This window comes from Eubalaena glacialis, chromosome 12, assembly GCF_028564815.1.
Source record: "Eubalaena glacialis isolate mEubGla1 chromosome 12, mEubGla1.1.hap2.+ XY, whole genome shotgun sequence".
Classification (NCBI taxonomy): Eukaryota; Metazoa; Chordata; class Mammalia; order Artiodactyla; family Balaenidae; genus Eubalaena; species Eubalaena glacialis.
The window spans coordinates 50795836-50809885 of record NC_083727.1 but is presented as its reverse complement, the minus strand read 5'-3'; the positions used below and the strand labels follow the sequence as shown (position 1 = coordinate 50809885).

The 14050-nt window shown below is 35.3% G+C and overlaps 1 protein-coding gene across 1 annotated transcript in view; it reads right to left on the bottom strand.

The window, feature by feature from the left end:
- AK9 (adenylate kinase 9) overlaps positions 1–14050 on the bottom strand; it is a 114650-nt gene that overhangs the window by 61376 nt on the left and 39224 nt on the right. The window contains 4 exon segments of the mRNA XM_061207210.1: positions 755–869; positions 1694–1850; positions 6077–6225; positions 7693–7776. Coding sequence (XP_061063193.1) covers positions 755–869; positions 1694–1850; positions 6077–6225; positions 7693–7776 — 505 coding nt within the window.

Sequence of the window (14050 nt, the reverse complement as noted above, 5' to 3'; positions counted from 1 at the left end):
TTTAATGGGTTAATATAAAGAAATTTAGTTTTTGAATGTCTCAGCCTTTAACGCTTGGAGAAGTAGGAATCTCAGTGGACAAATTAAAAATTTTAGTGTCTAAAGAGCTTGTTTCAGCAAGGAAGAACAATTAGCACATTAAGTCACTCTTTCTTTTTATACTTTATTTTCCAGTCTGAAGAACTTGATAGTTAAAGTTTAGTCTTGACCCCAGCCATGAACAGATGGAAGTGTGTCCACATTTTGAAATGTTCTTCATTGCACCCAGATTAGAGAATAAGCTCTTGATGTTGAACCTGTCAATTATAAATAAGTAGTCTTGTTCTTTCCTTATGTAGAACTTAGGCTTTGGATTTTAGTCATACCACACAAGTGTATTTTCACTTTTTATTATATTATTTCTTTCATTTGTGGATTCTAGTTAGCAAAATTATAATATTTAAGTCACAGATAAACATGGTAGAAAAAAATATCTTCCCTGTGCTCATTTTTTTACAGTGTCTTTGGAAAATAGATATTTGGTTTAGAATGTCTGATTTGGGGCTGTGAAAACAGCCACAACTCTGTACTTTAGAGACTTTAGAGATTATGAAAGTATTTGTGAAATTACTGTTTTTCTTAGAATTAGAAATGGATCTAGTTAGTAGGCCACCGTTTTGATGCTAAAGACATTTCATAAATATAAATTATAAGTACATATTTAACAGCTATAAGAGGTTAATTAACCGAGTTTATTGTGCCAGGCAGATTTTACCTTGCTGCTTCTTCCTCTTTTCTTTTCTTTAGTAGTTCATCCAATAACCTTTCTAAAATCTTAGTGTCAATTTCTTGTTTATTTTCTAAATACAGTCTATTAAATAAATATTTTCCTGAAATACAGATAAAGAGAACAATGTTAATTTTGAAGCTCTATAAAATATAGTGAGATATATTTTTGGAAGTTAACAATGAAAAGGTTATTTCTGTCTATATCCAAATATATTTTCCTTTAAGCATTTATTTAAATAGAGCCCAGATTCTTTAAGAGACCATCTTAAATCCTTTTTAAAAGGTGTATATGGGCATGTCACAAATAACTAAAACATAAAAAGAGGTAGTATAATATATTCTCCCCATGGAAATTCTCTTTTCAAATATATTTCCTTAAGAGGCAAAATGACAGAATATTCTTGGCCCCCTCATCAAAGATTAGTTGACCGTATATGTGTGAGTTTACTTCTGGGCTCTCTGTTCTGTTCCATTGGACTATGTGTCTGTTTTTCTGGTAGTACCATACTGTTTTGATTACTATAGCTTTATACAAAGTGACAGAATAATTAAAATTTAGTTCTGCTATCTTTATGTACTTAGTATTTCCCATTTAATGTGAAGAAGGACTAATATATAGTTTTGCCCTCAGCCTCATATATTTTTCATTTAGAAGTTAAAATGCTGACTGGGATGGGGTGTTAGATTCTCAGCTCCAAAGAATAATTGTAAGGGTCTGCTGGAACATGAGGTGATCCCACACCATCTGTGGCCACCTACTCAGTGGATGGATGCCTCTTTTTGTGTACCTCTATGTCATGAAGGGACCACTGGTATGGTATTTGTACATAGGGAAGGTGGAGTGTTTTTCATTTTATATTTTAACTAAAAATATTATCAGCAATAAAAACTTCACTTTAAATTGACATGATAAATATTTACCAACCATTGTTTTCTGTGTCTGATAAACAGATGACTAAATCGGGTAGAATTCCTTTGTCGACTAAGACCATCCACAGTTCTTTCATAATAGGGTAGTTGTCCAGTACCCATCCTCCATATTTTGGGGCACCATAAAACCTATTCTTGTTTTCTTCAACTACCTGTGAAAAACAGCAAACTGAAATTACCATCATATCTACCCAAGTAAAGGATGCTACCTTGATATATTACTTTTGTGGACCTTAATCAAGTATCTTTTGAGTTTTTCTGACTTTCAGAAGGAAATAAAAAGAGCCACTTAATTTTAAAAGAGAAACTTAATTTTAAAGCAATAAAGCTATAAGTTTTAAAAGTTAAGAACAGGAAGCAAAAGCCTTTCTTAAATAAATATAACAATACATGCTTACTATATGTTATTCAGTATTACAGAATCCAAAGCCTGATTCAGAAGGTCTAGGGTAAGGCCCAAGAGTCTGTATTTCTAACATGCTCTCAGGTGACAATGGTCCTTGGTCCACTCTTTGAGTAGCAAGGTCCTAGCCCAGTTTTTCTTTTTCAGTGACAATGTTCTTCACTTCCCTTTTGCTTTTCAGCCTTCAATGTGAAAGGCTTCTACCTGTCACCCAATAATAATAACTTCAACACAAGTATGGAGATTAGATGTGGATCTATGAATATACCAATTCTGAAGGTTTTAAACAAGTTTGTGGGCCATCAGAAAATCACAGAATATTAGAAGTCAAAGGGGAAGAAATCTCAAGAAGACTGGTGTAACCCTCTGGCCTATGCAGAATTTAAGATTACCTGCTTTTTGAATTTCCATCTAAATGAAGAGCATTTTGAAAAAAAGAATTTTAACACTTTGAAATGTTTCACATAAGAGAATTGGGGGAAAAAAAGCTATAATGAAGAAGTATAAGTGAAATAAGTTAGAGAAAGACAAATACTACATGATCTCACTTATTTGTGGAATCTAGAAAAACCAGATTCATAGAAACAGAGAACAGATTGGTGATTGCCAGAGACAGGGCTGGAGGTGGGGAAATGGGTGAAGGTGGTCAAAAGGTACAAACATCCAGTTATAAGATAAATAAATCCTAGGCATGTAATGTACAGCATGGTGACTATAGTTAATAATATTGTAGTGTATATTTGAAAGTTGCTAAGAGAGTAGATCTTAAAAGTTCTCACCACACACACACACACACACACACACAGACACACACACACAAACGTAACTATGTGAGGTGACCATGTTAACTAAACTTATTGTAGTAATCATTTTGCAATATATACATATATCAAATCATTATGTTGCACATTTTAAACTAATACAATCTTATATGTCAATTATATATCAATAAAACTGGAAAAAATATAAATGGTTAATAAAAAATTTTACTAAGTTTCAAAGATATGAAAATTAAAACAACATCAACATATAATTTATAGTTTCCCTATCTCATTCAATTTTTTTGAAAAAAATTTAATGGCTTCATAGTATGTAGTCAAATGAATAAACCCTAATTTGTTTAATCATCCTCTTAATGTTAAACATTTATATAACTTATAATTTTATTATAACATTGTGATAATACGATGGACATCTGCATATATAAATCTTTGTCTAAGTATATATTTCTTTCAGTTAGATTCCTATAAAAAATGTTTTTAGGTCAAAAAGAATAAAGGAATGAACACTTTAAAGGCTTTTTATATACATTGTCATGTTGCTTCCATAATGTCTATAACAATTTTCACTCCTATGTGACTATATCATTACAGCCTCACTAGTATGGATTGTTATAAGTTTTTAAAAATCTTTGCCAATTTGACAGGTAAGAAATTGTCTCTCTTTTTTTCATATTTTTATTGACACTTGAACATTAAAATTTTTCAGTTAACCATTTGTATTTCTTCTTTGATGAAATAATCTGTTTACGTCTTTGTCTGTTTTTTACATTGGTATTAGATATTCCTTGATTTGTAAGAAATCTTTATAATGAGGAATAAATGTGTCATATTTATTATAAATACTTTCCCCAGTTTGATGTTTGCTTTAAAATTTTGATTTTCATGGTGTATTTTTTAAGGAAAGGGAATCATTGTTAAGTAGCATCTTCATTGAGATTTTGCTCTAAGAGTTCTTCCATGGCATTTGTGCCTAGAGTACTTGACCATTCTAAGATCATTTCAATATCACTTCACTTTCTTCTAGGTAAAAACATGCCATTTTTACATTTAACAATTAATATGGAATTAATTTTGATATAAGCTGAGAATCTAAATTGTTTTTTTCCTACCAGTTAATTTTATCAACACTATTAAATAATTCTTCCTTTCCTTTTGGGTTGTGATGTAAACCTTAGTATACACTCAGTTTTTATCTATACTGAGGTCTGTTTCTGTGCTTGCTCTGTGGTTCTGTTAGTTCTTGTATGATTATCAGGCTTATGAACCACTGTAACATCACATTTTACTAGTTGGTAGAGCAAGTCTCTCTCTGTTATACTTTGCCAGACTGTTCTTACCAAGTCTCAACTATTGGTTCTCCCAAATAAATTTTAGAGACATTTGTCAGTTTCCAAAATACATTGACATTTTTATTATAATTGCATCAAATCTATAAACTAATTTGAGAAAGATACCTTAATAAGATTTTGTCTTTACATATAAGAAATTAGTAATGACCTACTTTTTAAAAATAGGTTTCCTACTCAGAGATCATGGAAACTGATGACAGGTAGAACAGTGTCCTGCATTGGTCTCTGTTCTCTTGAAAAAGACAATCTGATATGAACTTTGATGTTAAAATCTCACGTGATTTAAACTCCCCCACAATCCCAGACTCACAGTTTACCATCTATTGACACTACTCATATTCCTACATCAGAGGTGTTTTAGTAGTACTCCCTGTAGATTTGTATCCTCCAGAATAAACTCTGGAAAGAATGGAGCAAATTATCAGTGAAGGGCAAGGATGGGATGTTCACAGTGCTAAAGACATCCCTGACTTGGATGTCTCCTCCTTTGGGATGCTCTGTCTCACCTCCCAGGACGAGATAATAGCCTTGACCTTCGTGACATTCCTATACCTTGTACATATCTAGTTACCACTTAGCACATGATAGTTAATTATTGGATTCTATGTCAGCCTTCCCTGCCTGATAGCTCCTTAACGGAAAGAGCTATGTTTAATTCATCTTTGTGTCCCCATGCTCTAGCACAGTAAGTACTCAGAATGTTTCTGAAGAAATAAATTGATGACAGAACAACCTGAAGAGATATAGAAGTTGAAAGATCTCTTTGGGAAGCTCAGAGGGGGATAACAACTTGCCTTGGGTATAGCCTGGGGCTCAAGGATTTCACCCAATGTGTTACAGAGTGGTTCTATACTCTCAGAGAACATTTTTTTTTCTTCTTATGATTTTAAATTACATCACTTTCAAATTACAGAGAAATACATAAGTTCATTGAATGACCAAAACTGATTTTTCTCTTTAACTTTTGCTCTGAATGCTTACCCAAGCGCTCTGTACAAAACAGATCCATATGGTCTTTATAAGCCTTCTGATTTGATATGGGTAGGGCATAGTACCTGAGGGTTTATTTTCCCCTTAGATTGGAAAATCCGTGGTGTGTCCATCCATCTCCCCCATGAACATGTTCAAGGTGGTTGGATGAAATTAGTTAGCTAGGGAGCAAAATTTGTCTTGGTTTACAAATAACCGGCTCATAGATGAAAAAGTAATTTTGGTACTTGCTTCATATAAACTATCTTTTAACCAACTGGACTCAATTAAAGACAATAAAAGTTAATGAAGAATAAACGTCAGGGCTTCCCTGGTGGTGCAGCGGTTGAGAATCTGCCTGCCAATGCAGGGGACACGGGTTCGAGCCCTGGTCTGGGAAGATCCCACATGCCGCGGAGCGACTAGGCCCATGAGCCACAACTACTGAGCCTGCGCATCTGGAGCCTGTGCTCCGCAACAAGAGAGGCCGCGATAGTGAGAGGCCCGCGCACCGTGATGAAGAGTGGCCCCCGCTCGCCGCAACTAGAGAAAGCCCTCGCACAGAAACGAAGACCCAACACAGCCAAAAATAAAAATAAATAAATAAGCTCATTTGTAAAAAAAAAAAAAAGAATAAACGTCAAAGCTATGAAATTATATTGCACATTTGTTGATTATTATTGAAAATTTATAAGCAACTGTTCACTGGGGTACATTACACATAACAATGTTGACTGTAAAATGCACGTGAATTTGAAGGCTACAGATTTCAACACTGTCATATAGGATTCTAAAATAATTGTACATATACTAGGTTAACATTTTCTCAGTTACTGCGAAATCAATGATAAAAATAAAGAGCCTGGATTTCTTACCTCTTGGAGAACTTCGTCTAAGATTTCAGCAATTTTTTCATGTGGCTGTTCAAAGTTCATGTCCTTTGCCATTTTTACCGTCTCCTTTATTATGGAAAGAACTTCTGGATGATCTGCAGTTACCTCTTCTATCACGTATTCTATTACATCTAAAGTAAAATAAATCAATAAATTAATGCCATTAAAATTTTAGTAAACAATGCTATTTGCAGTAGAACATGATTGTAAATACCTAACCCAAGGAAGTACTCTTCGTGTTCCTGCAGCGCATGCCAGAAAAAGGGAGAAATAGACTAGACAGGAAATAAGTCAGGAATCACAAAATAACAGAGCAGTGGCTTAAAGCCAGTGCATCAGAATGAAAGTGAATGAGGCATGAAAAATGTCATGTCAGGCAGGAGTCAAAACTCAGGAAGCCAGGGAGAAGACATAGGAACCAAATGCTTCCAGGGGTCAAGCTAAAACTTGGGCATCTAGGGAATGAGTCAGAAAACAAAATAAATACTTCCAATTATAAGCATGAAACTAAATGGGACAATAAGAGGACGGGAGGTAGGCAAGTTGGAGGGGATGGAAGAAAGGGTGGCATAGACTGGTTTTTGAAGTGTTAGACTTGATTCTTGTCTCATTGTGTGCTGAATGTTTCCTTACATGGCTGAGCTGGCTCACAGGCTGCACCATGATGTAAACATTCATCCACTTCTCTAATGGGACATGAGATTGGCAGCTCCACCTGACTCCTCTACCTCTGCCTTTCCAATAGTGCCTCCTGAGCTGCCCCAAGGCTCTATCCATCAGGGTGTCCTGCCAGAGCCCAAATGATCCTTGCCCAGAAAAACCCCAAAGGACCTTTGAAGAGCAGCTGCCTGCTGCCCTCCCTGTTGTGAAGTGAGAAATCTGTCCTCAGGGATAGAGAGAGCCAGCAGTTTCTGGAGAGCCAGAGTGGAAGAGGCAAGAACCCAAGATCTTCTGATAGCCAGGGAAAGAGGACATGGGGAGGCAGAAATAGCCAGGCAAAGATACTAAATGTGCCAGAAGATGCTAGTGGTCTACCCAATATCTGGTCTCCTTTTCCTTAGTAACAGAACTCTGATTTTGTTAGGGTCAGCAATGTGCCTAGCTAAAAACACTACATCTCCTAACTTCCCTTATAGTTTGGATGGCTGGTAGACAAGATGCAAGAAAAATTTGGGGAGGGGAGGCGGTGAGTCTTCTTGTTTTCTATTTAAAGAGGAATAACTCAGCTGGATGGAATGCCAATTTTTTGTCCCTTGCCTCTTCCCTTTTCCTGCACACTGATATGATGGCTGGCATGCTAGCAGCCATCTTGTGAATTATTACAGTAGCCACATGCCAGGAATGGCAGAAAAGATAGATCTCCTATCTTCTCAATATTCTTGTTAACAAAAATAATATATCACATGTTCTTTTTTCTGTGTTCCTGCATGTCTAACTGTTCATATTATAGTAGCCTTTAAGATAGAGTAAGTGGATATTAATAGTACTTTTTTAAAAAAAAACCACACACACGTTACTCCTTCAAAATTCTAAAGGAACTATTTGTGATTTTTAGATGCACAGTCTAAGAGAGCCAAATTACACAAATATTAATTTACCTTTTTTTGAATCCAACATTAGATCTTGACGAGAGTCTTGTTGACTTCTTTGAAGTGTAGACGTTTCACTTGTTTCTTTTTCATCTGTGAATAAAACTCTGTTAACATGTAAAGAACAGTATTTAAAGTGTAGGTGAATCCCAAAAAAGACTGTGGTATGGGCCCAGGGACCCAGGACTCATGTTCCTAATTTCTTAAAAAATTAAAATAACAACCATAATAATCAAATAGGTAAACATATCTATCAGCAGTAGAAAATAATGACTCAACTTATGACAAAACCAAGAGTAATTTCAGTTTCATATAATGCCAGTGGATGTAAATTGAAAAAAAAAAAATCAAATTTTCCCTTCCTGAGGTAACTAACAGACTCTTGGCTCCAGGAGGTAAAGGCTGTGCTTATCTCAGACATAGGGGGGAGAAAGGGTGCCTTTTACCAGGGTACACTGGCAGCGTTGGCATCCCTCCAGCAGTGGGTAGAGGCACTGATGACTGCTTCTACCTTGGACAGCTTCCCCCAAAGAGGGAACAGATAATACAAGGGAGGGGCTCTCTTTGTGTATGTATTGGTGCTGGGAACTCTGCAGCAGCAGAGATGGGGTTCCCAGATGCCACTTGGCCAAAATTTTAATTTCTGGGTCTTCTGTTAAGTGTGTGTGTGCGCATGCATGCTGGGGGAGGAGGAGTGTCATATATAAGTTTCTGACAGTGCCCAGTTCAATTCCTACTCAGCTTGAATTAAACATAAGGCAAAGACACGTCTATCTGAATCAGGAGGAGAAACCAAATAGAAAAGATCAGCCCTACATTATATAACACAATAAATTATATATGCAATTAAAAATTAAATATAAAAAGGTCAGACCAATAAAAAAAAGAATATAAGTATATATATTAAATCTCTGGTTGAGAGGAAGACTTTTCAAGCCTGAAAGTAGATGGAAGAAATCAACAAAGGGAAAGTAATGATTTGACTATGAAAATGTGAAAAATTCCTCTACTTCAAAAACGGCAAGCTGATTTAAAAGACAAACCACCCAATTTGGAAAAAAATATGAAAAATAAGTGAGTAATAGAGAAAATTTATATAGGAACCATATAACTGATACAATTTAGAAAAATGGGCAAAAGACAAAAATGGTCATCTCAGAAAAGAAGAAATATAAATGGCTAACACAGTATTAAAATACTAAACTTCAGAAATAGTCAAATAAAAATTAAAATAATATTTAAAAAGAGAAAATACCGAGGAAACTATAATATGTAGTTTGTATATTCCTGACGGGAACATAATTTGGAACAACTTTATGCAAAGCAATTTGACTCTGTCTGTAGCTTCATACTCATCAAACTAGTGACTCCACTTATGTCAACATGCAGACAAAACTTCATGTAGAAAATTCATTGGAAAAAAATTCACTGGAGCATTATTTGTATTAGTAGCAAAAAAATAATTTAAGTTTTTGACGTAATGAATTAGTTAAAACTATTACCTATAAATAGGGAAATTGTGCAGTAATTTTAAATGAGGGTTAAAATATTTTCTAATGAAATTATATAATTAAATGTAACATAAATAAAAAATAAAAATAGTTTACATTGTATGCTCTTGATTATATAAATGGAAAAGTTTTATAAGGGTAAATAGCACTAAATGATAACATTTCATAGCTACAACTTTGGGTTTATCATGCTCTGATTCCAACCCACTAAAGGAAGCAGAGAGCTTTTAAGAAAATTTATTATTGTATGATAATGATTGTGTCACGTCTGGAAACATACAAAAAAATTTGGGGGGCGTTCTAACTGTATTAGACTTGCTGGGTTCTATTTTCTTCTTCATTCTGGTAAATCTATTTCTGTTCTACAGCTGCTCAGTTTAAATCTGTAAGAGAGAAGCTAACTCTTTTTCTCCTGAAGTTTCCAATTTAAGGGGGGGGTGGGTAATTTTAAGCTTCAATATAAGCATGATAAAATATGGAATAAATGGGAATAAGATCCACAAGCATGGCATTAGCAGCTCATTTTGTTACCGTCTTTATCATCTGACTTCATTTTGGCTTCTTCACTGTCCTCTAAAGAGCTTTCTCTTTGGGATTCAAGAGTGAACACTGCAGTGAAAGAATAATATGCTTTATCAGCTAATCTGTTTATATTAGGAAAGATTTGGCTAATAATATTAGCAACATTTTCTTTATCATCTTCATCAAATGACAGATGCAACTCTTCTGAGTTTTTATATGCATCAGTTGGGAACTCATTTTCCTTTCAAATTCTCTTTGAGGGTCTTTTGAAGTTGACTGGGCTGAAAGATAGTAATTGGCTGTGTTAGCAAAAGGTAGCTGGGGGTAGGTAGACAGCCTTGGGCGTGTGAGTTCTGACTCAGTCAGTGTGGCTTTGGTGAATCATTTGATCTCCTTGTCTAAACTTCTACTGGGCAAAATGAGGATAATTAAACTGAAAACATGGCTGCAACATTAACTGAGATAATGGGTGTAAACAATGAACTTAGAAAAGGCTTGGCACACAGGAAGCCTGCTCCATATTAGCTTCCATCCTCTGTATTATTATATAATTTTCTGTGTTAAAAAACCTCAATATTCTCCACTGACAAAATTTCTTAAAAATATATTGGAGAGTGTGATGAATTGGGAGATTGGGATTGACATATATACACTAATATGTATAAAACGGATAACTAATAAGAACCTGCTGTATAAAAAAATAAATTAAATAAAATTCAAAAATTCAAAAAAATATATATATTGGAGTAAAACCCCTAGCAAAAAAATTCCAATTTTTTAAATGTTAAAAAAGGTTAACCTTATTGTCAGATTTGGAATAATTAGTGAATTTGAAAAGAGACTTAAAAAAAAAAAAAAAAAAAAAAAAAAGAAAAGAGACTTAGGTTTGTAGCATATGAGAGATATCATCTATTTCTATATTCCAGTGAGAAAAGGCAATTTGTGGAAAGATGTAAAATCTGTGATATCATGCCACAATTTGACGTGAAAGGAATCACTACAGACTCTGAGAAACATTATAGAACACTGTTCATCCTCCAGAAGCCCTGCTTCCTCTCTCCATCCAGGTTTCAGTTAAATGTTCCCTCTTCAGAGATGTCTTCCCTGGTTATCTTAACACTCCAGTGCCCCTACCCCAATCACCACCTGCCCGATTACTGTGTTATATATTTTTTCTATCTGTTTACTTTTTCCCCCTCTACCCCCCATTAAAATGTAACCACCTCAAGGACAGGAGCTTCAAGTGTCTTGTTCACCTTTGTTGCTCAGTGTCCAGAATCATGTCTAACACAAGAAGGTACTCAAGTGTTTTTGAATGAATTAAAGAATTCATTTTTGAATGAATTAATAAATGCATTTTATCCAGGCTCAAACAGATTGAGTAACAAGCCATCTTAGTAGTCTGGGTCAATACTTCTCAGGCTTTAGTTTGTGAGTTGTCCAAGAGTATTTGTTTTTAATTTTGGTCTTAATTTTGAAGATAATATGATAAACACATAAATTCATTCTTTTTAACATCTTTATTGGAGTATAATTACTTTACAATGTTGTGTTAGTTGCTGCTGCATAACAAAGTGAATCAGCTATACGTATACATATATCCCCATATCCCCTCCATCTTGCGTCTCCCTCTCACACTCCCTATCCCACCCCTCTAGGTGGACACAAAGCACTAAGCTGATCTCCCTGTGCTATGCGGCTGCTTCCCACTAGCTATCTATTTTACATTTGGTAGTGTATATATGTCCATGCCACTCTCTCACTTCGTCCCAGCTTACCGTTCCCCCTCCCCGTGTCCTCAAGTACATTCTCTGCGTCTGCGTCTTTATTCCTGTCCTGCCCCTAGGTTCATCAAAACCTTTTTTTTTTTTAGATTCCATATATATGTGTTAGCACACGGTATTTGTTTTTCTCTTTCTGATTTACTTCACTCTGTATGACAGACTCTAGGTCCATCCACCTCACTACAAATAACTCAATTTCGTTTCTTTTTATGGCTAATATTCCATTGTATATATGTGCCACATCTTCTTTATCCATTCATCTGTCAGTGGACACTGAGGGTGCTTCCATGTCCTGGCTATCGTAAATAGTGCTGCAATGAACATTGTGGAACATGACTCTTTTTGAATTATAGTTTTCTCAGGGTATACGCCAAGTAGTGGGATTGCTGGGTCATATGGTAGTTCTATTTTTAGTTTTTTAAGGAACCTCCATACTGTTCTCCATAGTGGCTGTATCAATTTACATTCCTGCCAACAGTGCAAGAGGGTTCCCTTTCTCCACACCCTCTCCAGCATTTATTCTTTGTAGATTTTTTGATGATGGCCATTCTGACTGGTGTGGTGATACCTCATTGTGGTTTTGATTTGCATTTCTCTAATGATTAGTGATGTTGAGCATGCTTTCATGTGTTTGTTGGCAATCTGTATATCTTTTTTGAAGAAATGTCTATTTAGGTCTTCTGCCCATTTTTGGATTGGGTTGTTTGTTTTTTTGATATTGAGCTGCATGAGCTGCTTGTATATTTTGGAGATTAATCCTTTTTCCATTGCTTCGTTTGCAAATATTTTCTCCCTTTTTGAGGGTTGTCTTTTCATCTTGTTTATGGTTTCCTTTGCTGTGCAAAAGCTTTTAACTTTCATTAGGTCCCATTTGTTTATTTTTGTTTTTATTTCCATTTCTCTAGGAGGTGGGTCAAAAAGGATCTTGCTGTGATTTATGTCATAGAGTGTTCTGCCTATGTTTTTCTCTAAGAGTTTGATAGTGTCTGGCCTTACATTTAGGTCTTTAATCCATTTTCAGTTTATTTTTGTGTATGGTGTTAGGAAGTGTTCTATTTTCATTCTTTTACATGTAGCTGTCCAGTTTTCCCAGCACCACGTATTGAAGAGGCTGTCTTTTCTCCATTTTATGTTCTTGCCTCCTTTATCAAAGATAAGGTGACCATATGAGCATGGGTTTATCTCTGGGCTTTCTATCCTGTTCCATTGACCTATATTTCTGTTTGTGTGCCAGTACCATACTGTCCTGATTACTGTAGCTTTGTGGTATAGTCTGAAGTCAGGGAGTCTGATTCCTCCAGTTCCGTTTTTCTTTCTCAAGATTGCTTTGGTTATTTGAGGTATTTTGTGTTTCCATACAAATTGTGAAATTTTTTGTTCTAGTTCTGTGAAAAATGCCAGTGGTAGTTTGATAGGGATTGCATTGAATCTGTAGATCACTTTGGGTAGTATAGTCATTTTCAAAATGTTGATTCTTCCAATCCAAGAACATGGTATATCTCTCCATCTGTTTGTATCATCTTTAATTTCTTTCATCAGTGTCTTATAGTTTTCTGCATACAGGTCTTTTGCCTCTTTGGGTAGGTTTATTCCTAGGTATTTTGTTATTTTTGTTGCAATGGTAAATGGGAGTGTTTCCTTAATTTCTCTTTCGGATTTTTAGTCATTAGTGTATAGGAATGCAAGAGATTCCTGTGCATTAATTTTGTATCCTGCTACTTTACCAGATTCATTGATTAGCTCTAGTAGTTTTCTGGTAGCATCTTTAGGATTCTCTATGTATAGTAACATGTCATCTGCAAACAGTTACAGGTTTACTTCTTCTTTTCCAATTTGGATTCCTTTTATTTCTTTTTATTCTCTGATTGCTGTGGCTAACACTTCCAGAACTATATTGAATAACAGTGGTGAGAGTGGGCACCCTTGTCTTGCTCCTGATCTTAGAGGAAATGCTTTCAGCTTTTCACCATTGAGAATGATGTTGGCTGTGGGTTTGTCATATATGGCCTTTATTATGGTGAGGTAGGTTCCCTCTATGCCTACTTTCTGGAGAGTTTTTAAAATAAATGGGTGTTGAATTTTGTCGAAAGCTTTTTCTGCAACTATTAAGATGATCATATGGTTTTTATCCTTCAATTTGTTAATATGGTGTATCACATTGATTGATTTGCGTATATTGAAGAATCCTTGCATTCCTGGGATAAACCCCACTTGATCGTGGTGTATGGTCCTTTTAATGTGCTGTTGGATTCTGTTTGCTAGTATTTTGTTGAGGATTTTTGCATCTATGTTCATCAGTGATATTGGCCTGTAGTTTCTTTTTTTGTGACATCTTTGTCTGGTTTCGGTATCGGGGTGATGGTGGCCTTGTAGAATGAGTTTGGGAGTGTTCCTCTCTCTGTTATATTTTGGAAGAGTTTGAGAAGGATAGGTGTTAGCTCTTCTCTAAATGTTTGATGGAATTCGCCTGTGAGGCCATCTGGTCCTGGGCTTTTGTTTGTTGGAAGATTTTTAATCATAGTCTCAATTTCAGTGCTTGTGATTGGTCTG